This window comes from Eutrema salsugineum, unplaced genomic scaffold, assembly GCF_000478725.1.
Source record: "Eutrema salsugineum unplaced genomic scaffold, Eutsalg1_0 scaffold_16, whole genome shotgun sequence".
NCBI lineage: Eukaryota > Viridiplantae > Streptophyta > Magnoliopsida > Brassicales > Brassicaceae > Eutrema > Eutrema salsugineum.
The window spans coordinates 2,715,422-2,740,839 of record NW_006256858.1 but is presented as its reverse complement, the minus strand read 5'-3'; the positions used below and the strand labels follow the sequence as shown (position 1 = coordinate 2,740,839).

Genomic DNA, 25,418 nt, shown 5'->3' with positions numbered 1-25,418 from the left:
CTTCTAATCCCTTGTATGTTGAAGAGCTTCCTGAGCTTTTCCTCTTTCCATTGACATGTGTCTCTGAAAGACTTCCAATTCCATAAGGAATACCTCGCTCATTTATGAAAGTCGACTGCAAAAACAAAATAAGGATCAAAGCATCAATGCATATATATTAACATCAAAGCATCAAACAAAATAACAACTTGAAAGCTATAGAAGCAAAGCATAATATAAAAGAACACATCAAAAATAAAAAACGAAGACTTTACCTGAAGAAAAATCTCATTCTCCTCTTCTATGGTTAGCCCCAACGATGGTGAAGTACCATCTGAAGTCTCTGAGTCTATCCCGCGAATTGCCAACTTGGATTCCAGGTTCTTCCTATAAGCCTCAGCCACAGTCTTGGACTTTCGGTCTACAAACGTTCCATCTCGTTTTGTATGAACCTTGATGAAAACTTCACCAAGGCTCACCGGTCTTTCCAACTCTTCTTCCTGAAATGATAACAATATAAAGAAAGAGTTAGTTCCCATCTGACTAAAAATGATATATAACTTATGAGAAAGTTAAAAATTGATATACTTACCATTTCTTGTTGGATTTGGAGGCATGAATTCTGCCCTGAGAAGTGAACATGAGGACCAAGTCCATTATGCTCAGACATCCGAGCAGCTGATGTGGTGGAACTCTTCTCTTTGGCTTCTTCAGTGTCCCAATACTCTGTCATTTGTTTCCAAAGAGTATCTCCAGTCCAGTTTGGTTGTTCTCGAGAAGCCCTAACCTTGCTGACCATGTCTTTCATCCGGAGGAGACATACTCTCTCAAACCTTTCTTGAACCACACCGGTTAATAAAGGATCCCAAGTGTGGGTTTTCTACCAAAAAAATAGAGAAGATGATGTTAGTGAGCAATAAAAAACAAATGGCTCATATGTATCAACACAAAAAAGGAGAATATGGATAGAGAACCTTACCGCGAATTCAACAAAAAATCTTTCCTGTCTCTCCCGAGGCACACATGTCCAGCTATAAAATGGGCCATCGAACTTGTTACATAAATTTTTTGTTATCTTCCGAGTAAGGGAAGACTTGTCACGCCCAAACCTGCAAGCACACAATAAAGTAAAGAAACAGTTACAATCCTAAACCCAATACTAAGATAAGAAAATAAACAGTCCATAAATCGAAGCTAACAAAAGTTATACCAAGTCCATAAATCTAAGCTAAGTACCATAACAATTCTAACAAATCTAAGCCAAGTACCATAACAACTCTAAACCCTAAATCATAACAATTCTAAGCCAAGTACCCTAACAACTCTAAACAATCATACAAATTCTAGCCAAAAAACCCTAAACTATGCAATTAGATTACTTGAAATCATACTATGTTGTGTTCGGCTTCTTTATGGGAGAGAGGACTGTGGTGTATGCTTCCCTGCCAGGCTGAGTGAGCAAGGCATTGAGAATTCGTTGCTGGTCTTCCGCTAGATTCACCGAGAATAGAGCTTCTTCTTCTTCTTCCGGAAATACACTTTGAGCGTCAGAAGCTTGCTCGTGTTGTTGTTGAGAGACAGGTTGCTGTTGACCGCGTGGAGATGGTTGCTGTTGACCGTGTGGAGATGGTTGCTCGTGAGATCGAGACTCTGGTCCTCGATGTGGATTCTGCGAGTTCGGGAACAACTGCGCCGGTGGTGGATAATCCCTCACGGATACTGATGGTTGCTGCGTGGGGACAACCGGCGGCGATGGCGAGGGCGTGAAGTCGTAACGACCTGGCAGAGGCGACGACGATCTGGCTTGCGACGGTGCCACACCTCCTCTGCCTCGTCCTCTCTTCCTTCCACCACGACCACCCATCCTCTAATCGTTGAAGAACGAAAGTTGCTAATTGGGGATTTGGGGATTTTTGGTGAGATTTCTGGGTTGGGAGAGAAAGGGGATTAGGGTTTCGTCGAAGGAATTTGGGGAATTTTTGTTAAGTGGTTAGGGTTCTCGAATTTTTGGTGAGATTTCTCGAGTGTTTAAATGGATTTGGGCTTTGTTTACATTTTTTTTTATATTTTGGGCCGAAATGTAGTCGCAAAGTAGTCACCAATTCCCGACTACCGTAAATTAGTCGTTAAATTAGTCGTTAAATACTGACCAAGTTACGACTGTTTTACTTAGTCGCTAATTAGCGACTAATTACCGACTGAATTTTATGAGACGTAAATTGGAGGCAAATCAGTCGCCAATTAGTCGTAACAGGTAGCAACTGCCAAATCAGTCGCTAAATGTCGTCGCCAATTAACTGTTTTCTTGTAAGCTTGTTGAAAATTTTGTGTTCATAGAATTAAACAAGTAACAAACCGGCTTGACATAACCAACTCAATACATAAATCTATACCTAATAATTCCATTCAAGATGGATGAAAGGTGTTTAGAATTTCAGTATTGATGAAGATAAGTTACTTGAATTAGGTGATGGCAAAGTATTTGTTCTGATTGGCGGTTTTCAAGCATTAACATAGAATTTTAGAGAGGGAAAGAAGCTCAGCGAAGTGATCTAGTGGATTTAAGAATGATTTTTCAACGTCGAGACAAAGGTATTCACAAAAAAAATTATGCACAATTAATTCGTACAATTTCTAATACATTAATTCGTACAGTTTCTAATACATTCTTCGATTGTATATATTCAAAATGCATATATTGTCAAAACGCGAAAATATTCAGTGAAATTGATCAGGGTTCAATCTGTCTCAAGACTCATCATGATGAGGCCCAAAAATCTCCTTCATTGGCTCAAATATTCCTAAATTTATAACGATTTTATTCATTTTTGTAGCCCCCACTTAAATGTATGTTATCCTTCTCGTATCCTTCCTAACATTTCTGTCTGTATAAGTCTAGTTCAATTTTATTCCACACAACTATTACGAGAGATCAGAGATGTATAGTCTATATTGCTAGACAGGTTTGTAATTTTTCTAAATATGGACATATTCAACTTCAAACAGCATTTCAAATAACAATTATTATTATTATTAATTAAATTTCCAAGTTCCTATGCTCCATAATCCATATAGATTGTTTCGACATCTAAATTTTGAATTTAATAATGTCCAAAATGCTCAGTACAGACGGACCAGTATCATATAATCAATCGTGTGGTTTTAATTTATACTCTCTCTGTTCAGAATTATTTGATGTTTAAGGTTTTTGCACACAGTTTAAAGATTCATTTAATTTTTATTTTTCCTATACTAAAAATATTATTTATAATCTATTTAAATATCATTCAGCCAATAAAAAGACAATCTGCAGAATATAAAATATCAAAAACTATAAAAATTCATTAAATTTTGCATTGAAAAATGAAAACATCAAATAATTCTGAACAAAAAAAACTTCTGAAACATCAAATAATTCTAAACAGAGGGAGTATATATTTTTCGTTTTTGAAAAGTGCATATGCAGTGATTTTATTTATGAATGCGATAGTGCGGCGAAAAGGAGAATAATAGCAACCTAGATGACAAAAAAACTCAGCCGTACTTACACAAATAAATACAATACAAACCCTGCCACTTACTCACATGTCACCCACCTTCAAGCAGTACTCCTTTTCAGTTTTCCCCTTCTGTATTATTCTTTCTATAACTATAATAAACTTCATTGTATCACATATTTATGGAACTTACTATGATTCTAGTCAATAATACTTTCCCCAAAATCACTATATTGTTCACAAAGTGCACCCTATATAGATTCCTATATTTAGCTATTTCAGACATATATTACACAAATATAGAAGTATACAAAGAGACACTCATCAGCTAGCTAGATGCCTAGATTATATATATCTTATATATTGAAAAAAAGCTGCTCTTGCATAGATTTGTGTCTTACATAAACGACCGAAACGGTGCGTTTCCCAATGATAAGGTTACTACATACACGACTCTGTCCTGCATGTCTCGTCTCTTTCATTCTTCATCCCTCTCATTTGTCTCCTTTCTCTCTATTCCTCACTTTTCAGAAAATTCAAATACTCAAAAATTAATTTAATAACCAAACATATACATAAAATTATGGATATGTCATTTTCTCCACCTTCCCTACTCTTATTGTTCTTTTTGTTTCACAAACCACAAGAGGAAGAGATTAATATATGAAAACAGTTCTGCAAAACCGGACTCAAATGACCAAAACCCGGATTCTCAACCCGACCCGATTCCCTCCTCCCAAATCCCTACGCTCCGGCGGCGGCGGCGGCGGCGGCGGCCACGCCAGCTTCATGGAACAGCTCCTCCTCCACTGCGCCACCGCCATAGACTCAAACGACGCCGCATTGTCTCACCAAATCCTCTGGGTCCTCAACAACATCGCCCCACAAGACGGCGACTCCTCCACCAAACGCCTCACCTCCGCCTTCGTCCGCGCGTTACTCTCACGCGCCGTCACCAAATCCCCCACACTCTTCTCCACCGTCTTCCAACCGCCAGCCACTGAACTCCACCGGTTCTCAGTCGTGGAGCTCGCCGGCTTCGTCGACCTCACTCCCTGGCACCGGTTCGGTTACATCGCGGCCAACGCGGCTATCTTAACCGCCGTGGAAGGTTACTCTACGGTTCACATCGTTGACTTAAGTTTGACTCACTGTATGCAAATCCCTACTCTCATAGACGCCATGGCAAGCAAACTCAACAAACCTCCGCTTCTAAAACTCACCGTCGTCTCTTCCTCCACCTTCCCTCCGTTCATCAACGTCTCTTACGAAGAGCTCGGATCAAAACTCGTAAACTTCGCCACCACGAGAAACATAGAAATGGAGTTCTCAATCATACCTTCGACACACTCCGATGGCTTCTCCTCCTTACTCCAACAATTACGAATCTACCCTTTTTCGTTCAACGAAGCACTCGTCGTTAACTGTCACATGATGCTCCGTTACATCCCAGACGAAACCCTAACTCCTTCTTCTTCGTCTTTATCTCTCCGGAACATTTTCTTGAAACAGCTTCGTTCTTTGAACCCAACGATCGTAACCCTAATAGAAGAAGACGCGGATCTCACATCGGAGGATCTTGTTTCGAGGTTGAGATCGGCGTTTAACTACTTCTGGATCCCTTTTGATACGACGGACACGTTTGTGAGCGAGAAGAGACGGTGGTACGAGGCGGAGATAAGCTGGAAGATAGAAAACGTGGTGGCGAAGGAAGGTGCGGAGAGGGTGGAGAGAACGGAGACGAAGAGACGGTGGATTGAGAGGATGAGAGAAGCTGAGTTCGGTGGCGTTAGGGTTAAGGAAGAGGCGGTTGCTGATTTGAAGGCGATGCTGGAGGAGCACGGCGTTGGATGGGGGATGAAGAAGGACGATGACGACGAGAGTCTTGTGCTGACGTGGAAAGGTCATAGTGTTGTGTTTGCTACTGTTTGGGTACCGGTTTAATCGGGTTTGATTAATTGATTGGATAGTAGTAGACTAGTATTGCTCTGATTTCTGATCTAATTACAATTTTTATTATTTCTTTTAGTCTAGTTTCAGTATTACTTTGATTGAAGATTTAAAACACATTGTTAAATTCAAGGGTTAGCTTAAATTTGGCACCTATTTGCAAATGATACAATGGCAAAATCTTCAACAAGAAATAATTATTGTTTTTCACTCTTGTAATCAAATAACCTAATTACAATAGGGTGTCATTGAATAAAATAACATGCCATTTGTTTAAAGGACATCGAAATCATATATTGTTTGCAAAAATGACGACGCACAAAAGTAACTTTTTACTTTTTACGATTATGTCACCGGTTATATAGTACCACGTCATTTATTAGAGCGCTAACATCGATTTAGGAATGCTTAGTAATAAAATAATATTAAATTTAAGAGAAGGAAAAGAGAGAAAATGAAGAAAAAGAAAAGGAGAAAAGAGAAAATGAGGAGAGAGAAAACAAATACCCATAAACATTACTTCTTTTCTATTTATCCAATAAACAAACCCCACGTACCCTAAAGCATCGATGCTTATTTGATTTGATTTAGAGTAATTGCACCAATTGCCTATAGAAACTATGAAAATTAATTCCTTAAAAACATTTTACTGTTCATGTAAACTGTTCATGATAAAAAAACATACAAATCCCTATTCAAATATGCATTCATATCTCTTTTTGCTATGAGATGGAGCCCAATATTTGTTGTGTGTGTCAATTCGCACGACAACAATATCCAATTCTTGGAGATTTTTAATTTTTAAAAATTAAATATTTTTAGTTGGGGTAAGAGCATATGATTTTTATACTAAAGAATAAATTGCCATTGTATCTGTTCTCTAAAAAAAACCCCTATCGATTTTTAGTGTCGCCGACGAGCATAAATTTGTGCATGATATTGATTTGTCAGAGGAAATTCAGAAAGTCAAGCCGCATTGAAGGTAATATGACTAGCACCATCTCTATTCTGTTTATCTTTGATTAAAGGATTTTGATTTCATTTTATTGGTTGGAGTTTTTTGCAGATGTCGGTAACCGATTTACCGAAAAGGATTGTATCCGCCGGAGATAAGCCTTGGGGCCAAAGAATCATTACATATCAAAAATTTAGCATAATCCAAGATCTTGTAGCTGCTTTGGAAAGACGAGATCGACTTTTATACTCTTTGTTTTTGTTGTTTTCTCCACAAACAAGTTATCTGGTCAGATAAACATTATATTTGAAAAAGTTACACATACTTTTAGGCTGGTTGTGTTGTATGTTTCCCTTCGAGTCTTTGAGTTGGGGTTAACTAGCATATTTGCGTTTACATTACACATGAGCTGACAATCAAGTTATCTGCAAACAAAATTACCAAAATGCACTCTCAGCTGTTAACTCAATAACCATAACAGATCTATGGATAACTAAGTATTTAAGATTTATATCCACCTATACGATGAACATTTTTAAATACAATACTAGATGATAAATCAGAACCAGATTTCTCTGATAACAATAAACAACATATCAGATAACATAATTTATTAGATAACTTATAATGTTAACAATTAACTGTTAACAATTAACTATGTTAATCAGATAACAACACACTTTACTAATCAAAAGTAATAATCCTATTTACCTCTTCCTGAGTACGAGTTCCTCTAACCATCTAAGGATATTGGCCTCATTAAGTTATCTGTCAATATCTTTATTTTATTATATACATTCAGTTATACAATGACAACAAAAACATAAAGCAACCATATTATCAGTGTATGTTAAGTTATCTGACAATATTTTTATAATAATTCTCTTTATCTTTCTGTGTTTAACTTCTCTAAATGGTTATGCAGACAACAATGTTATCACCATTAATATGGAAGGTAAACTATCTGGTTTCATTTTTGTACGCTAACGGAGATAAAAAAAATTCTAAAAAATTTTTAATGGACAGTCAAGATTAGGAGGCCAAATAGTATAGGATCTCTTCAAAATTCCATTGTACTTTAATATTGTCTGTCCCCACAAAAAGAATAAGCAATAAATGCTTTTGCAAAGACTTCTTTTCATAAATGTAGGGGCATTTCTGGATACCATGAATTTGGTAAATTGTATTTACTTCGTTTATAAACTATGTTTCCTATTTCCTAAATTTAATTTTCATCCATTGGTATTCAGTCATTTAACTCTTTTATTTAAGCATCGCTTCTTCAATTTATTTTATTTTAGATTTATTTTTTGAGTTAAACATCGATCTAAACATCTTCGTTGTGGATGTTCTTAGTACCACGTCATTTTTGCAAACTAGTGCTAAATTTAGTTTATACTTCCTCTGTTTCATTATAGTTGATTTTTTAAGTTTTTTTTCTTGTTTCATAATATTTGATTTCCTACCTCTAATTAATGCACATCTCTTCTTTAAGTTGAATGAATCATATTAATGCATGTTGCTTTACAAAACTTATTAATTATAAGCATTAATTAAAAGAGAGGAGATGAAAAGCCCAAGTTGAAGTAAAAATCAGTAATATTAATAAAAGTAATGAAATTAGTTGTAAAAGTAACCTAATTAAACAAAATAAACAGCAAATAATTGAACATTTATAGTTTTCTTAATCTGTGTGCAAATATTCAGAAAATCAATTATAATGAAACAGAGAGAGTATAGTACATGTAATCTATATTTAATCACTATTAGTAACCTACAACTTTTACCGTAATTATAGCACCATTAGTGCTGAAAGTTTCAATTTACATGTAAAGAAATGTTTGTTTTGATGTTTTGAAATTGATAATCGCATGAAAAATTTGCAATTTTTTGTTAACGTTGCGCTTTAGTTAATCACTCGAGTGATAATTATATGTACAAAGTATCATGTGTCGGCAAAGAAGAGAGAACCATATCTGATAAGTAATAGCAAAACTATATATGATTTCAGAGAAGGCTATATATAGGCTTCTACAGCTCATGAAAAAATAGTGGATTATACAAAATAGAGAAAATGAAATACAATTAATTTTCTTAAATAAAGATAAAAAGCACAACAAATTAAAAACAATAATAAATCATCATGACCAAGAATTGAAGTCCAAAGATTAGTCAAACGAAAAGAAAATATGTTGAATTGGATAACAAAAAAAAAAAAAAAAATACGGGGACAATATAAATTATATTTTCCCATCATCAATATCGGCATCATGATGTCTTCTAGTTAAACGCACCACAGTCACGACGGATATTTCCATTACGGCTATTCTTAACCCCAACGCGACCGAGTTTGGTCATAGCGGTCACAAACGCGCGGTTAAACGCTTTAGAGTCTCTGGCCCAAGCATTAACGGTGGGCCTTGAGCGGCCATCGGTGAAGAGAACTTGATCGGATGTGAATAGACCTTTGCCTTGTTGAAGGTTCTTGAAGTAAACGTTGTCGAACTTCTTGGGCGTGACTGGATCCATGTTGATCGCGATTCTCGGGTCCACATTCTTAGGACAAGCCATTTGTAGATCCTTAGCGTATGCCTTGTTTAGTGTGGGGTCAACGGACATCGTACGGTTGAAGTTGTAGATTCTCTTGAAGACTTTGCCGCAATGTGCGAATCCAAGTGTGTGAGCCGCTACAACATTATGAATCTCATCGGTTTAGTTATCAATGTATTTTGGTGATAGACTGTAAAATACATGTATTTTACGTTTGCATTTATTACAATGTTATAATATTTTTTAAGTTGATTTACCTGAAAGAGCGATCATATCTTCTTGGGTAAGTTTGTTTTTCTTGAAAAGAGCGTTAAGTTTGTTTACATTGTCAGAAGGTCCTGGTAAGTTTCCTTGGACGCTAGATGCAGTTGATACCAATCCATCGAACCTACCAAGCTCGACTTCATAGGATGGTCCTCCAGCCTATATACATGCGTGAAACCTTGTTTCTTAAAACATTCCAAAACAAGCAATAATGCGTTGTACCTTTTTAATTTATAGTTAAAAGTAAGTTTACTTACAGCAACAACGACATCTCTGGTGGCCAATGTTAGAATATCAGCGCATGAGACCTTGTTCCGGCAACGAGGGTTAGCGTCAAGGGCTTTCTTAGCTTGGATCACCACATCAAATCCATCTCCGGCCAAGGAAACATTGTCGGGATGATCCTTCTCCGCCTTGTTCTTAGGTGTAGATTGAATCATAACTGAGGCATCACAACCCTACAATGCGAGTTACCCCAAAATATAACTAAGAAACCTATTAATTGGATAATGAAGTTGAAGGAAAAAAGGATATGAAAACGTACATTGACAAAGCAATCGTGGAAGAAGAGACGGAGTGTGGCAGGGATGGTGACGAATGTCTGCTTTACTTTCTTTTGGACAACGTTTCTCACAATTTGTTCGATGTTGGGGCAAGTTTTGGAGTAGAAATTGCGGCTTAGCTGCGCGGTGGTTGGATCGGGTAGGACAAAGATTGTGACGCAAAGAGCCACGACTAGAACCATACTGAAGCGAGCCATGATTTGGACAAAACCGAAAGAGAGAAAAAAGATTTGAAGAAAATTGAGCAAACACAAGAAGAAGAGTTGCTTTGAATTAATGATGGTAAAACTTGCACGATAAAGGGTTTATATAATGATGGGCATGAAGAATATATATTAATAAAGAAGATCCAATTGCTTTTATTTAAGGCTTTTGAAATAATGATTCGCTTTTTGGTTAACTGCACCAGGCCATTCTCTGTTCATTTCATTTAGAGTTGTTAACATAATTGTTTCTTTAAGCAAATTTTTACAAGAGTGGAACTTCACCGAAGAGTTCCTTAGTAAGAATTAAACATAAATGACCAACATCCCATTGCGGATTGCCTTACATGTGATCAATCGTATAATTTTGTAATATGAAATTATGGTTAAATTTTCTGAAAAAGGTAAATTAAAAGTGGATTGTCGACCAAAAACCGAAAGTGAAAATGGATCGCCGAAACAAAAAAGGAAGTATAAACATAGAAGTGGATTACAAATACGGAAAGGGGAGATGCAGCTTGCACGTCGTTACAGAAGTTGAGAGCATTATTGTAAAATAACATTTCTGCAAGAATATCTAGGAATTGTTAGTTTCATTATTATTAATTAAAATTATGATAGAAGAACAATAGAAGAACTGATTCTTTATTGTAAAGAAAAGGAAAAATAACTAATTTCAATTTTTTATTTAAAAAGGATAAATTGTCATTTGAAAAAAAAAATCTCTTTTTTTTTGAATGAATGTAAAATTTATTTATCAAAACCTTGTTACATCGGGTCATCATTGCTTTGAAATAATTAATAAATCTAAAAACTATGAACATTAATATCATTCAGCATTAACTGGAAAAAATTATCAAGAAATATGTACTAGCTACTTCATATTAACGTCTACTTTCTATACACATGTAGAATATTTAGACAATTTTCACTATGACAGATCTCTTTGAATAAGAAAGCCAAAAAGCTAATAATAACATTTTCAGTACGACGAATTGATAGTATATATACATATACATATATATATATATATATTTATACATATATATTAGGGGGAATTGTAAATTTAGGACACATTTTGCAAACAATTGTCCCTATAAGACTTTATAAAATTTTATCACATTTAGACTTAATTATCCTTTAATTAAATATTACATTAATTGCAAAAATTCGAATATAATATTTAATTATTTTTAAAAAATTCGGAAATACCAAATAAGGAAATAAATTAACTCTCGAAAATCAATTATGGAAAGTTTTAATTTTTAAAAAATTATTTTTCACAATACGTAGAAAACGTATTCTACATTCTACAGTTTTATAGAATATGTTTTCTAGATATTCTTCTACAATTTACGAAATTTAGAAACGATGTTCTATATATTCTTCTTCATTCTACGATACTTATAGAATATGTATTCTACAGATTCTTCATCGTTATACAGCTTATAGAATATATATTCTACACGTTTCACTACGTTCTACATTTTACTAGAATGTATATTCTACAGATTTTTCTTTGTTCTACGTAATGTGGAAAATGTATTCTACAAAGTGGTTAAGAGAATCTGAGAAAATCTAGGCTTTATGTGCTTAACAACCAATTCCAAATATTCATTTTCTATATCTTCTCCCACATTTTTATGCCCAGAATTTTGATACACGATTTTTTTTTTGTTTTTTTTCTCTTGGTTTTCACGTTTTTTTCTACTTTTTCTTCTCTTCCACAAAATTTATTCACGCTGTCAACATGTTGCATATGTATGTATCATCTGGTGAATGGAGAAGGTCTGATAGCAATAAGAGGTGGGTATTACGGATGATAAAGACAAGGGTGGCAGGTTAGTTATGCTGGAATCAAGTACTACTCTAGAGGAGTTAAACACAATGGTGTTGGAGGATTTTGGGAAGGAATAGAGAATAAAACAGAATCAACGAAGTCAGTTGCGGTTGGTGGTAGCCGGAGTCGATGCGACGAAAAAGAGAAGCAGAGAGGCAAAGAGGCAAAGACGCGGCTGGGAAGATGATAATTGTCGTCGTCGGAGAAATCTATGTCGAATAAATATTTTGTATTTAACTGATCTGTAATTGTGTTTCTAAAAAAAAATTCTTTTTGGTTTTTCATTTTTTTGAGAATTTTTTAAAATAAATAAAATTTACTAGAATGAAAAATTATGAGTAATTTTGGGTTTTACTTAAAATAAATCTTAAAGGGACAATGTCTAACCTAATAAATTTTAAAAGGACAAATGATTTGGGAAATTGTCCTAAATTTCTAATTTTCTTTATATATTATGATCAGATTGTGCTAGGCACGGTCCTTGTTTGCGTTGACAACTTGAATGCCAAACCATTATAAAATACATATGCGCCAACTGAAGCCTAAGCAAAAAAATGGAAAGTTTTCGGGTGGGGGGTCTGAAAATTCGCGAGTTAGGCATAACTTGTTCTGCTATTGAACGGTTTAACGATATAATTTTTGTTTTTTTGGTAAAAAGGGATAAGAGTTTTTGAAGAATAAAAATGGACTAATAAATATGTTGCGTGCAACGGTCTTAAGAGAGTTAAACCTGTTTAGGTAGCCGGGCTAACCCACATAATTTACAAGTTTATTAAAAATATAGTTTTTAATTTTAAAATAGGGTGTTAATATGGACGTAAACTATATAAGACGTAAGTTATAGTATTAGAGCGAACACTAATTAAAGTATTTATATGGAGTATAGTATCTTATAGCTTTAATTTAACAAACTTAAGAAGAGCCTACGGCTTTCTATAGAGTACAGATCGTATTAATCTCTCCCTTAATATCCATATAAGAATATAACGTAAATTTGATGTCAAACTAAGATATCGCTAAAGCTATGAGGCTATTCCAAGACGTCAAAAATCATGATACCGTAATAAATAGTGGCAGATCTAGAAAACTTTTTGAGTGGAGACATATTAAAAAAAAAGGTTTTCGGCAGGATTTGAACCATGATCCACTGTGTGCAGATTATGTCATTGAGCCAACTAAAATCTTTAATGAATTGTAATTAAGGGGGTGTTATTGGAGAGTTGATTTATAAAGATTTTTAGAGTTTAAGATTTTATAGTTATTGGTTTGTGGATTTTTACATTCTTAATAGATTCCTTTGTTATTCATTTAGAGATTATAAAAATCAGTTGTTATTGATATGATGATTTTTATAATCTAATCAAAATCCATTGTTATTCAAAAAATCTGCATTTTAATGATTCTATGATTCTGTTATAATCTAGTGTTATTGGCATAATGATTCTTTATAATTTAATTCATAAATCATGATTCTCAAAATACTACCTATATCTTTGGATTCTCGAAATCTGTCATATTAAAAAATTCTTAATAGATTGTTTAAATTCATAGAACTCTCTCTAAATTTTACAAATCCAACAAAACTCTTAAAAATTTGACAAATCTCACGATTTTTAAAATCAACTAAAATCTTCATAAATCTAACTCCCAATAACCCCCCCTAAATAAATTTATTTGTATATTTTACTGGGGCAGCTGCCCCATCCTGTATTACCTAGATCTGCCCCTGCTTATAACAATAATACAATATGGTAGTTGTCAAACAAAATTTATACAACATGGTAAGTTTACTTACCACAACAACATCTTTGGTGGCCAAGGTTAAAATATCAGGCCAAGGTTAAAATATCAGCGCATGAGACCTTGTTCCGGCAAGAAAGCGTATAGCTTGGACTATTCATAGCATACTTCTCCACTTTCTTCTTGATATATGCTGCCGATAATTTTTTTATTATCTTAGCTCATAATTTTTTTTTTCTTTTGCAGCTTAATCATATGGCTGAAGTTGGAATAAAAACAACTTTTACCGTGGAATATTAACCAACCGACGTCTCTACTACTTTAGAGCTTGACACATGTTTTCCTCATGAAAGAGCGGTTCCAAAGATATATTTACAGATGGATCGAAAGACCAAATACTCTTATGGATCAATTCATAAAGTCGTTACCACCATTTTATGAATTTAATTCAATATTATCGGCGAATATTATGAATAACTGAAATCCTCCGCTGCACCATCGCTGAATTTGAACCACCAGTGGATAAGATAATCATATTGATCCTTTTAATGATATTGGTTGGACGTGGAATAATGTTTGCTTCACGTCTTGCTGCACGTCAATGAGACTTATTTCTCAAACAATGTCATTTTCCTAGTCCAAGGTGATGAAACATTTTGCATAATATTTGTTAAAAGTGAGGCAAATAATTGTGTTAATCAAGATTTTAGCCAAAATTCACTTGTGATTATTTATTTTGTCATAGAATGTTGTATATTTTTATGAGATATCTCTCAAGCTATAAATCTTGATCTTATCGGTTTCCATATGTGCCAACATCTCTATCACATAAACAATCACAACTAGTTTTGTGCACAAAGATTACACAACATAATTTCTAAAATCTCTCTTGCCTGTGTTGATAATAATATGGCACTCTTGTTGGACAAGGTTGCATTCTTGTTGTGTGCTTCCTTTGATTTTGGTCATTTACAAAAAATATTGCTTTAGTTAATGTATATATCTTTCAAATAATTAGTTGACTCATTTTATAATTTGTTTGCTTCTTTCCATCATTTGGGATTTTGGAGCGCTCATGAATAACTTGAATATACCGATTTTCTGCATAGAGCATCGAACTTTGTTATTAATGTCCTAATCTTTAAATTTAAGTGATCTTGAATTTGGGAAAAATTCCTTAGTATAGGTTTCCATAAAGAGTAATTCTCAGCACATGCTTCCTTGAGATTAAACACAATTTTCTTTTCCACTAAGAAGCAAAAGCTTTAAAAATCCTTAATTAGTGGAACAAAACTTAGTTAATGCTTGATACTGGAAGCTATTTAGAATTAAGCTTACACTAACATTATATGAAGGTTCGAACGTTTTGTTAATTCTCTAATCAACAAAACGCCATTCTTATTCATTTTGCTTCCCAACCCAACAGAATGACCAAATATTGCACAAAATATTCATACAAACTTTAATGACAACTAGAAAAACATTGCATAAAAAACATTCTTTTGTTTAAAGTTCTTATTATTTTATTATAGATTTTGTTTTTCAATCTTAAATCTATAAAGAAAACTATAATGATAAGTCCAATAATGATTTGATTCATCCAAATTAAACCAAACATATATAGATTTATTTATATTTTGATTAAAAAACTATTAAAAAAATTTGGTTTTAAACCAAAACCGAAATTTTAATAAAAATGATAACCATATAATTTTTAGGTTACACCATAACTAAACCAAATCACTTAATCTGCAAATTTTGTTGTTTATATATATTGGTAGCCTTACTACCAACGTCGAAGCTCAGGTCATGGCTTTTGATGTTCCATTGCTCTGTGGCCACCCGATCTGAATTGAGACAGATTGTTGGTTACCCATCGCTTGCTTGTTGTCCGCTTCCGTTTGATGGCGCTACTGAGTAGTTGAACGAGCTTCACCGCATCGTCGAATGATCACGGCGACCATATACTCTCTTCTCTATCTATTTATGTGTGTATCTGGCTATCTGGCTAGCTAGCCATTTGCTTCGAACACCTGTTATGGCTTTTGAGGTTTAAGACATTGATTTGTGATTGTAGTAGACACGCATGTTCCTAAACATGCGTGTTCCAAGACTTAATGCATGGATTTAATGCTTTTTATAATCAGCTTGGTAAATCTAATTAATATATTATTACTAAATAAGTATATATGTGGATTTGTAATTTTATATTTTATAATATATAAAAAACTAAAAATAGAAAGCAAAATTAGATCATTAAAATATAAAATACATAAGTTATATAGAGATTGTTTAGGTGTCTGTTCGTCGGCCTAAAACACAGTAGTTATATAACTAAAATACATTAGTCGGCCTGAGATGACGAACCGAGTTGATCTCTAAAATAGATGCCATCTAAAACAAGATATATAGGATATGAGTCCATCCATTAATTGTAAACTAGTTTTGACGTCAAAAGTTGTCAATAAGAGCTGAGAAGAATATATATAGATGGAGTTATATATGTACCTTGGATGCGAAGTCAACTTGACCGCAAGTACGAGTAATATATCCAAAAGCTCTTTATAGGAAGGCTTGAAGGAGAGAGATTTGTCGATCCAGACACCATAAGCCACAGAGAAACGCACCTTGCTTCTCTTGCTGCCACTGGAATGTGTAACGGATACAGTCTTGGCCAAGACTGCGTTGAGGTGATCCAATGACGGCAACACGAGGAATGATAGGATTCCTTCTTTGTGGCAGAGCGAAACGTTGATTGACGTTGGTGAGAACACAAGGTTGGAGCCATTGGCAACGGTGGCGATGACATGCCACGCTAGCATTACCACGACGTCGTTTTGCATCTCTATTGATTTCTCCATGTTTCCTTTTTTTTTTGGTTTTTTTTTGTAACAAAATTTCCTTTTTTTTGTTTCTTCCAGATGAAAGAAAGAGTTGAGGACGAATGGATCTAAATAGGCAGAGGTGATTGATTAGAATGTCCAAAGTAAAAGTCTTAGAAAATTATAAAATGCATCGATACTCATCAATCATCATCACAACACGATTATGAAGTAGACCTTATTTTAAAAAATATTTTCTGAAAACGACTACATATTAAATCGAAACCTAATTAAAGTGATAAATTAAAAACAATGACTGCCGACCAAAAAAAAAAAAGACTATATTTGTTTGTTTGTTTTTTTTTTGGCTTTGTCAAAGGCTGGTTTAATTGAAAACTGAAAAAAAGAAAAAGTTTAATCGAGAACTAATAAATTAAAAACAAACACTGGTAAGATAGAAAGTCAACTGGGGTTATGCGTTCTGTGACTCGGTTCAGATCGATTGAGAAATTCTGTATCCGTTTTTTTTGGGTACAAAATCAATAGATCCATGCACTTGACGTCATGCAAGTAACATGGAAAGAAAGAAAAACCCATTTAAATGAGGAAGATGAACTATATTTAATAAAATAAACACGTAAATTAAACATCTAAAAGCATGTTAAGAAATTGTAAAATTTGGGAAAGTTTAGGAGTTAATTTTTTTTTTGATAAACCCTATCGGCTGATCCGGTCGGCTCCGGTAGAAACGCACTGAAGTGCTATAGTGTGGACTTCTCCCTGGTTCAACGGTTCAACGGACACCATGAGCTTCGAGCGAACTCGAGTCAACGGACCATGAGATTCATGAGATCTAAATGGGCCACCACACTACCTGTTTCGAGTTTGAAATACCGTCCGACTAATGCCAGGGGTAGCCAGATCGCCTGTTACTGGACTACCATGTAAACTGCTTGGGCCTTTGGCCCAAACCCAGACTTCCTACATAATTGTGTTTTTGTTTCCAAATTTAGGAGTTAATTAGATTACTACCGGTGTTGCATAGATGAAAAATACTAAAAACTCAGCGTATGTTTTTTTTTTTTTGATTATTGTCGAAAACTAATTAAAGTGATAAATTGAAAACAAAGAGTGATTATTTTTTGTATTTTTTGGTAAAAGAAAAGACTGATTATTTTTTTTTTCTTTTTCAAATTAAAGACCGCTCCAATTGAAAACTAATTGACCAAAAAAAGATTTAATATCGAAAACTAACATACACAATTCTGCTTGTGAGGTTCATCAGAATTGAGTCTCATCTCTTTTTCTTGATAGTTTCTGTTATTTTGAATTTTTGATTTTCCTGATGCAGCTTGAGGAAGCTGTATCTCATTTGTTAAGGAGAATACAGAAAAATGTGATACTGTATCCGTGTCCGCACGGTCTGCTCTTTAGGTGAAGCTTTCAAGAGCATCTTTGGTAGGCAGAGATGATCTAAAGGTCTCGAATCCAGAGTTACAGCTTCTTCTTAGATAGCTCGAACTGTTTTGCTTTTTTCTAGTTCTTTGTGACTGCGAGCTCGGGGACCTTCCTGCATCACTTCTTACCTGATCAGTGCTTCCCACAACACTGGAAGATCTTCTTGCCCCTCGGCCTTTGCTCTGTTGAAGGTAGAAGTAACATTTTTTTGAATTGTATCTACAAGGCAAATCATATACTATGTTGCTTTTACAGAAACAAAATACTACTAGTGTATGTGTAACACAATCTATGTGGCAGGTATGTGGCTATACCATACTTCCCATATCTTAGACAAGCTATGTAATTGGTAAGGTGGCTGATGCATTGGCTCAACAGCTCCACGATGCAATGCCAACAACAACAAAAAATACAATAAGAGGATGATATTTCAGATGCCAAAAATAATCTTGTATTGCGAATCCAATAGATGGGCATCACACGATCTGGTATAATATTTTTCTACTTTTTTTTTTCATTTGTTTTTCAGATTGTTTGTGATTTAAACGGATGAAATCAATTTGGAAGCTCTGGAGACTCGTTGTGAGAAAATATCCTTCTGTTCTTTGACCTGCACATGTAACTCACACCACAGGTTAGTATAATTAGTAGACTCATTTTATAACTTGTTCCCATCATTTGGGATTTTAAAACGCTCATGAATAGTTTGAATATACCAATTTTCCGCATAGAACTCGAACTTTGTTATTAATGTTCTAATCTTTTGACTTAATGATCTTGAATTTGAGAAAAATTCTTTAGTATAGGTTTCCATAAAAAGTAATTCTCAGCACATGCTTCCTTGAGATTAAAACACATAATTTTCTTTTCTACCTAAGAAGCAAAAGTTTTAAAAATCCTTATTTGGTGGAACATACCTTAGTTAATGCTTGATACTGGAAGTTATTTAGAATTAAGCTTAGACTAACATTATATGAAGAAACTTGTTCGTACGTTCTTTGTTAGTTCTCTAATCAAAATCATAGTTTTTTAAGAAAAAGACCATGATTCATTCATAAAACATGTTAAAAGAAAAAACAAAAATTCAATAAATACTCTCAACATCACATATATAGTACCAAGATGCCTTAGAATAATAAAAAAACCATTCTTATTCATTCTGCTCCCCAACCCAGCAGAATGACCAAATATTGCACAAAATATTCATACACATGGATTGCCGGATTTTAGATCACACCATAATTAAACCAAATCACTTAATCTGCAATTCTTTATATATATATAGGTAGTATTACCGACGCCGAGGCTCAGGTCATGGTTCTTGATGTTGCATTGCTCTATATGGCCACCCCATCTGAGCTGGGACAGATTGATGGTTACAGAGTCACTGTTATATGCTGTAAATATGGTGCTTGAATTTGAATCTGGTGTATACTTAGTTAATTGTCTCATCCCTATATCTTAATTATATCATGTACGCGTGTTATATGTGTTGATTTTTTTGTCTTATTGATTCTTTATTCTTGATACTTTATATGCGTTTATGAAGTAATAATGCTTGTTCGTTTTTTCGCAGGAAACATGGGAGTTATTACCTCCACAGCTGCGATTGCCAAAGCTAAAGAGTTGGCACGTCATGCTCGGACCAATGACCGTCATATCGTTGGGGTGAAGTCTGTCCAGGAAACCTTGGAGATTGTTGATATGTAAATATCGACAAGGGACAAAACAATACTTTTAGATCGGAAGCTCGGTTTTTATTAGATTGAATCAAGTAAAATACAACTGAGTTCGGTTATTCAGGTAGACAATAACGAACTAAGACTTAAGGCGACTAAGAAGCTAGCGTAGTGAGTTCTCAGTCTTTAAGTCTTCTCGGGAATATCCTGTGTTCTCTGGTGTCGATTCATCTCCCTTTATATATATCCTCTAAGTCGGTCTTCAAGCACGCCTCAGACGATATGGGACCGAGAGTACTTTCTTTTTCTCTCGGTTCCTTTCCTTTTTTATCTAAGGTTTCCTTTTTCCGTTAGGAAACCTTCCTATTTCGACCGAGCTCAGGGAAGCCCTCCATTCCTTCGAGAGACTTCTCACCGACCTCGGCCTAATGGGCTGTGTTCGGCCCAATGTTTCACTCGGCCCATCTTTCCCGGTACATCCCTTCGTAAACCAGGCTTATGTTATGCCAATCTCGATTTGTACCGAAGAAAACCGGGGTGCGGTTTTTACCTCCAACAGAGATCAAGAGACCAATCCTATTTATCCTTACCAGAGACGGTTCAATTTTTATACACACTATAGTTTATAAATATTAAAATGAAAATATCTATAGTTTGTTATATAAAAATATTGAACAAAAGATTCATACAAATTTTAATGACCACTAGAAAAACATTGCCTAAAAACAGTTTTATTTTTTTAAAAATGATTCATCGATTGAATATAAACAACAGTATAAATTAGATAATCACATAACGATATAAAGCAATCAAAGTGAAACATCAATTATACAAACATACAAAGAGAAATTTTGAAAAAATAAAATTTCAAAATCACAAAAATGGTTTTTAGGTTTGGTTTGTGAAGAGAAAACACAAATTTTTTTATGAATAAGTGAAAAAAACTAAAATTTTTTTTTGTTATTTTGATTTTTTTTTTAAATTTATTATCTGATATCTAGCCAGTTCACATGGATCGCCGGATTTGTGTGTTATTAAGTTTTTTTTTATTATTATTTTAACGGATTTATAGCTAACGGATTTTAACGCTAAACCCAAACCAGAATAGTGACCGGTTTAACTGGTTTATCGGGCAGGTCGGTTTGGATTTCAAAACATTTCTTGTAAGGATAGGAACTTCGGTTTGGTTTCAGTTTGTTTTTTCGGTTTCTTGGTTCTATCAAAACTCAAGCCATATAAAAACCATATACAATATTCAGTTTGGTATGGTTTGTTTGTTTTTTTATTTTGATTTTTCTTTTTTCGGTTTTATAAAATTTAAACCATACAAAACCGTTTGCACTTTGGTTCGATTTGTTTTTTCAGTTTATTTTATAATTGAAAATTATGGGAGACAAAACGCAAAAGATCCATAATACAACACAACCTCCTAAGAATACTTTATTATGAAATTCTCGAACACCATCAATTTTTAGTTTCACTTAATATTATTTAAAAAACATACAAAAACATGTGAAAAATGTTTCGGTTTAAAATCGTAAATTTTGACAATGTAAATATAATAATACTAAAGAGTAGCACCACAAAAGATTTCAAAGGATCAAATTCAAAGCAAATAGGTCAATCCAAGTTATCAATAACAATCAGCCCTACAAAACTAGAAGCTAGATGAAAAAATCAGATTTTTATATTGAATTATTTAAATACTTAGAAGATCAGTTGTGACTTGTGAAGACTGAAAGATCACACAAATGAAAGTTAGAAACACATGACCACAAAATTGTTGTGTTTTTTCTTTAAAGTTCTTATTATTTTATAGATTTTATTTTTAAATCTTAAATTTAACGTTTATGAAGAAAACTATAATGATACGTCCAATAATGATTTGATTCATCCAAAGTAAACCAAATATATATAAGATTTATTCATATTTTGATTAAAAAACCATTAAAAAAAATTTAGTTTTAAACCAAAACAAACCAAAACAAAACTTTAATAAAAATTATAAACCGAGATTTTAAGGTTACACGATAACTAAACCAAATCGTTTAATCTGCAAAAAAAATTCAGGTCATGGCTCTTGATGTTTCATTGCTCTATGTAGGCACTCGATCTGAGCTGGGACAGATTGTTGGTTACTCATCGCTGTCGCTTGCTTGTTGTGCGCTTCTTTGATGGCGCTACCAGAGCTTGTCCACATCGTCTAATGATCATGACGACCATTTACTTTCTGATCTATCTATTTATGTGTGTATAGCTAGCCATTTGTTTTGAACAACTGTTATGGATTTTGAGTTTTAAGACATTGATTTGTGATTGTAGTAGACATATTAAGCTATACGAGATATGTCAATATATTTAGCATATATTTAGCAAGATCCGAGTATATAAGTTTAGGAAATATCGATGTGTATATAAGTGATTGTAACCTTGATGAATGACACACACATTACGCCTTATTTCAAGACACACGTGTTCAAGACTTAATGCATGGGTTTAATGTTTTTTTTTTCATAATCAGCTTGGTAAATCTTATTAATATAAGATATATATTTATATATGTGTGTGGGTTTGTAATTTTATATTTTACAATACATAGAAAAATAAAATAAAAACTAAAATAGAAAGCAAAATTAGATCACCCATGAAAATATAAAAATACATAAGGTATATAAGCTGTTTAGATAACGGTTTGTCGGCCTAAAATACAGTAGTTATATAAAATACATTAGTAACTAATGTAACTAGTTATAAAATACATTAGTCGGCCTGAGATGACGAACCGTCCACGAGTTGATATCTAAAATAGATGTCATCTAAAATAGATGGCATCTAAAACAACATATATAGGATATGAGTCCATCCACTAATTGTTAACTAGTTTTGACGTCAAAAGTTGTCAATAAGAGCTGAGAAGAATATACAGTATATAGATGGAGTTATGTACCTTGGATGCGAAGTCAACTTGACTGCAAGTAGCCTTGTAGGAGTTATGTATCCAAAAGCTTTTTATAGAAAGGCTTGAAGGAGACACCATAAGCCAGCCCACAGAGAATCGCACCTTACTTCTCTTGCTGCCATTGGAATGCGTAACGGATACAGTCTTGGCCAAGACTGCGTTGAGGTGATCCAATGACGGCAACATGAGGAATGAGAGGTTTAGGATAACACCATACATCAAAACTCAAACATATTCCCGGCGCTCTCTATATACAATCAAACATCAAATCATATTTTGATACAGAGAATACTCTTTTTTGCAAAGGAATTGAAAATCAGCAACAAGAACAAGTGTTTATGATTGTTTCTAAGAGATAGAATGTCTTCGGTCTTTAGGTGGTCTGATTCGTCCTTGTGTGAGGCCAAGAGGGTTAAGCTTTCCGAGTTTCCGAGAGACAGAGCTTATAATTGACTTTCTCGGTAATGGAGGCTTAACCACCGAAGCAGTTGAATCCAGAGACCAATTCGATCCACTCATGACTTCAAAATCTTTATCCTTCTCCAACTCATTGACCTTCATTTTCACCTTGAGCAACTCAAGCTTCAAGTCTTGGTTTTCGCGGTTTAGTATGGAGAGCTCATTGTTGTAGGAGCTTAGCTTAAACGGATAAAGAGTTTCTGATGAAGTTGCAGCTGCTGAAGAATCTGAATCACTTAGAACTTGGAGGAGACTTTGTTGCTCGTTGTAGAGAACTTGAACTACGGTTTTTATAGGGAGACGTTCGTTTTGAGCTGCGTGAGCACAAGCTTCTTGCGATAGCCTTTGACAGTTCATTAAACTAGTTGAATCTGGTTTTTCTCCACCGAATCCGACTTGTGTCTTGTTTCGAAAATCCAGGAACCGTAACTAAGCTAGGAACATAGTTGCATAAATAAGGAAAAAGAACTTCACTTTCATTGGCTTTGATTGCTTGGAAATCCTTGTGGTTGATGACTCTGTTGATAGTTATTCCATCATGGTCGTCAGCAGAAGTTATGACGAGCCTATTGTTTTTGTCGAAAAAATATTTTGTCGATAGCTGGCTGAGATATGGATCGAGGCGGCTGTGATGTTGATATAACAGTGGAAAGTGTGGTATGTCCACGACCACCAATTTGGTCCAAGAAGGTAGCATGAGCCAATGCTTGACCCATATGCATATCTTCCTTGTTTTGTGACATTGCTCTAACACCGAAAGCCGATCTCCTTTATAAATCTCTAGTGCAATAGGATTTAACTCATCATACCTGAATGGTAGGTGGTCTATGGTATGAAACCTTTCTCTTGAAAAATCAAAGCTTTGTACGAGAGCAGCCGAAGAATAATCTTCTTCTTCTTCATCTCGATTACCAATCCAATAAGGAGTTCCTCTCAAAGAGAGAATGGACAATGGTACTTTGATGGTCCAATCAAAACTCATCATATCTATAACCTTCCATGTCTTAGATGCGACTTGGCAGACCTCAACTCTTTGAGGTCGAGGTCTATTAGTTCTGGTATTGGTAGACGCACATCGAAACCTTAAGATCCTGTAATCACAATGGCTTAGGTATCCAAGGCTGTAAGCATCATCGAACCTGTGAAAGTCGCTGCCACATTTGATCCATGTCGTTTCCTTGAGTAAAGGGTTCCAAACCAAAAGCTGGTTGTCCATGACAACCAACAAAAGACCGTCGCAATGAACAATATTGTACACCCTAATTGGTCTGACTTCTGGTCGAACTTTTGAAAGGGTAAGGTCTTGGATGATCAAAGACATGTTTTGCTGCTCCTCCTCAATGCCCACGGCAGAAATCTTAGGACCCAAGTCTTTGACTATAAACCGATGTTCACCGCTATAGCTGTTGTTGTGCATACGAGACAAGTTCTTCTTGATGAGTCTCTCTTCCAAAATCAGACTGTTCCAAGGCTTGCATACACATCTCAACCTCGCAAGAGATCTCAATGGAACTCTCGAGAGGATTTCCTCTTCCAAATCATATGATAGCTTCACCGGCATCGTTCGTTCGTTCGTGTCACCTGATGATGATTGTCAAAGAAGTAACTGGAAACTTGGATTATAAAAAAGAAGTGATAATTTCCTTTTCTTTATAGTTACGAAATAGCAATTAATTAACCGACTGGTTTGAAAGTAATATTCCAAAAACAGGGTACATAATCTTGAAATTTGGCAACAAAAATATATAAATATAATAGAAAGTTTCTATACACGCTACATATTAAGTATTAACCAGATTTAACTTCCTGTACACGCTATAAATTAGTCAGAGTTTCCATCCTATCCAACAGTTATAATATATTTTCACCTAAAATCTCAAACCAAATCTTAACGAAATATATATATATATATATATATATAATAAACATACCAATCAAGTAACTTGATCTGAGATATATGGGGTTAGACCTCCTAATCAAAATACATGCATATTTTTTTTGTAGAAGCAAGTAAGAATAATATAGAAAAGAAAGAAAAAACCCTAAAAGCTCGAACCCATGGAAAGAAGGAGAGAAGATATATAACGCTATGGAACTCCTGCCCTATGTTCTTGTAGAAGACATCTTACAGAGACTTCCCGTGAAATCTCTCCTTAGATTCATATCCGTTTCGAGGCTATGGAACTCAACGATCAAATCACAATACTTTGCGTCGAAACATCTCAGTCGAACGCAACAGCGGAATCCTGATATCCTTCTTTGTGGTGCTCAGTATGCCGATGATGATGCAAACACACATTTTCATATTTAAGGGCATTGATGTTAGGGTCCTCGGATTCTGAAAAGATCCATTATTTGCCCTAACCAACTTGTTACGGAATTGAACTATACCAAAAGTTGCGATGGTCTAGTATGTGCCTAAAATTTGGCAGCACCTATACTCACAGATATTCTAAGAATCGCAGTAGTGGGAGTTGAATCTTAGAATCGATCAAGTTAA

At 34.5% G+C, this 25,418-nt stretch overlaps 4 protein-coding genes across 4 annotated transcripts; 1 reads left to right on the top strand and 3 right to left on the bottom strand.

The window, feature by feature from the left end:
- Positions 1-1,369: 1,369 nt before the first annotated feature.
- On the bottom strand, positions 1,370-1,843 carry LOC112087817 (alpha/beta-gliadin MM1-like). The gene has a single exon (XM_024157823.1). The coding sequence runs from the start codon at positions 1,841-1,843 to the stop codon at positions 1,370-1,372; it is 474 nt and encodes a 157-aa protein (XP_024013591.1).
- A 2,326-nt stretch (positions 1,844-4,169) lies between these two features.
- LOC18021284 (scarecrow-like protein 32) lies at positions 4,170-5,420 on the top strand. The gene has a single exon (XM_006404023.1). The coding sequence runs from the start codon at positions 4,170-4,172 to the stop codon at positions 5,418-5,420; it is 1,251 nt and encodes a 416-aa protein (XP_006404086.1).
- A 3,241-nt stretch (positions 5,421-8,661) lies between these two features.
- On the bottom strand, positions 8,662-9,958 carry LOC18021283 (peroxidase 35). Its single transcript, XM_006404022.2, has 4 exons — positions 9,740-9,958; positions 9,453-9,653; positions 9,189-9,354; positions 8,662-9,068 (listed from the first exon to the last, which is right to left on the bottom strand). Exons 1-4 carry the CDS (start codon positions 9,953-9,955, stop codon positions 8,662-8,664), a joined length of 990 nt encoding a protein of 329 aa, XP_006404085.1. The 5' UTR covers positions 9,956-9,958.
- Positions 9,959-23,279: 13,321 nt separating this feature from the next.
- LOC18021282 (putative F-box/LRR-repeat/kelch-repeat protein At1g11620) lies at positions 23,280-24,479 on the bottom strand. Its single transcript, XM_006404021.2, has one exon. It carries the CDS (start codon positions 24,477-24,479, stop codon positions 23,280-23,282), a length of 1,200 nt encoding a protein of 399 aa, XP_006404084.2.
- Positions 24,480-25,418: the final 939 nt, after the last annotated feature.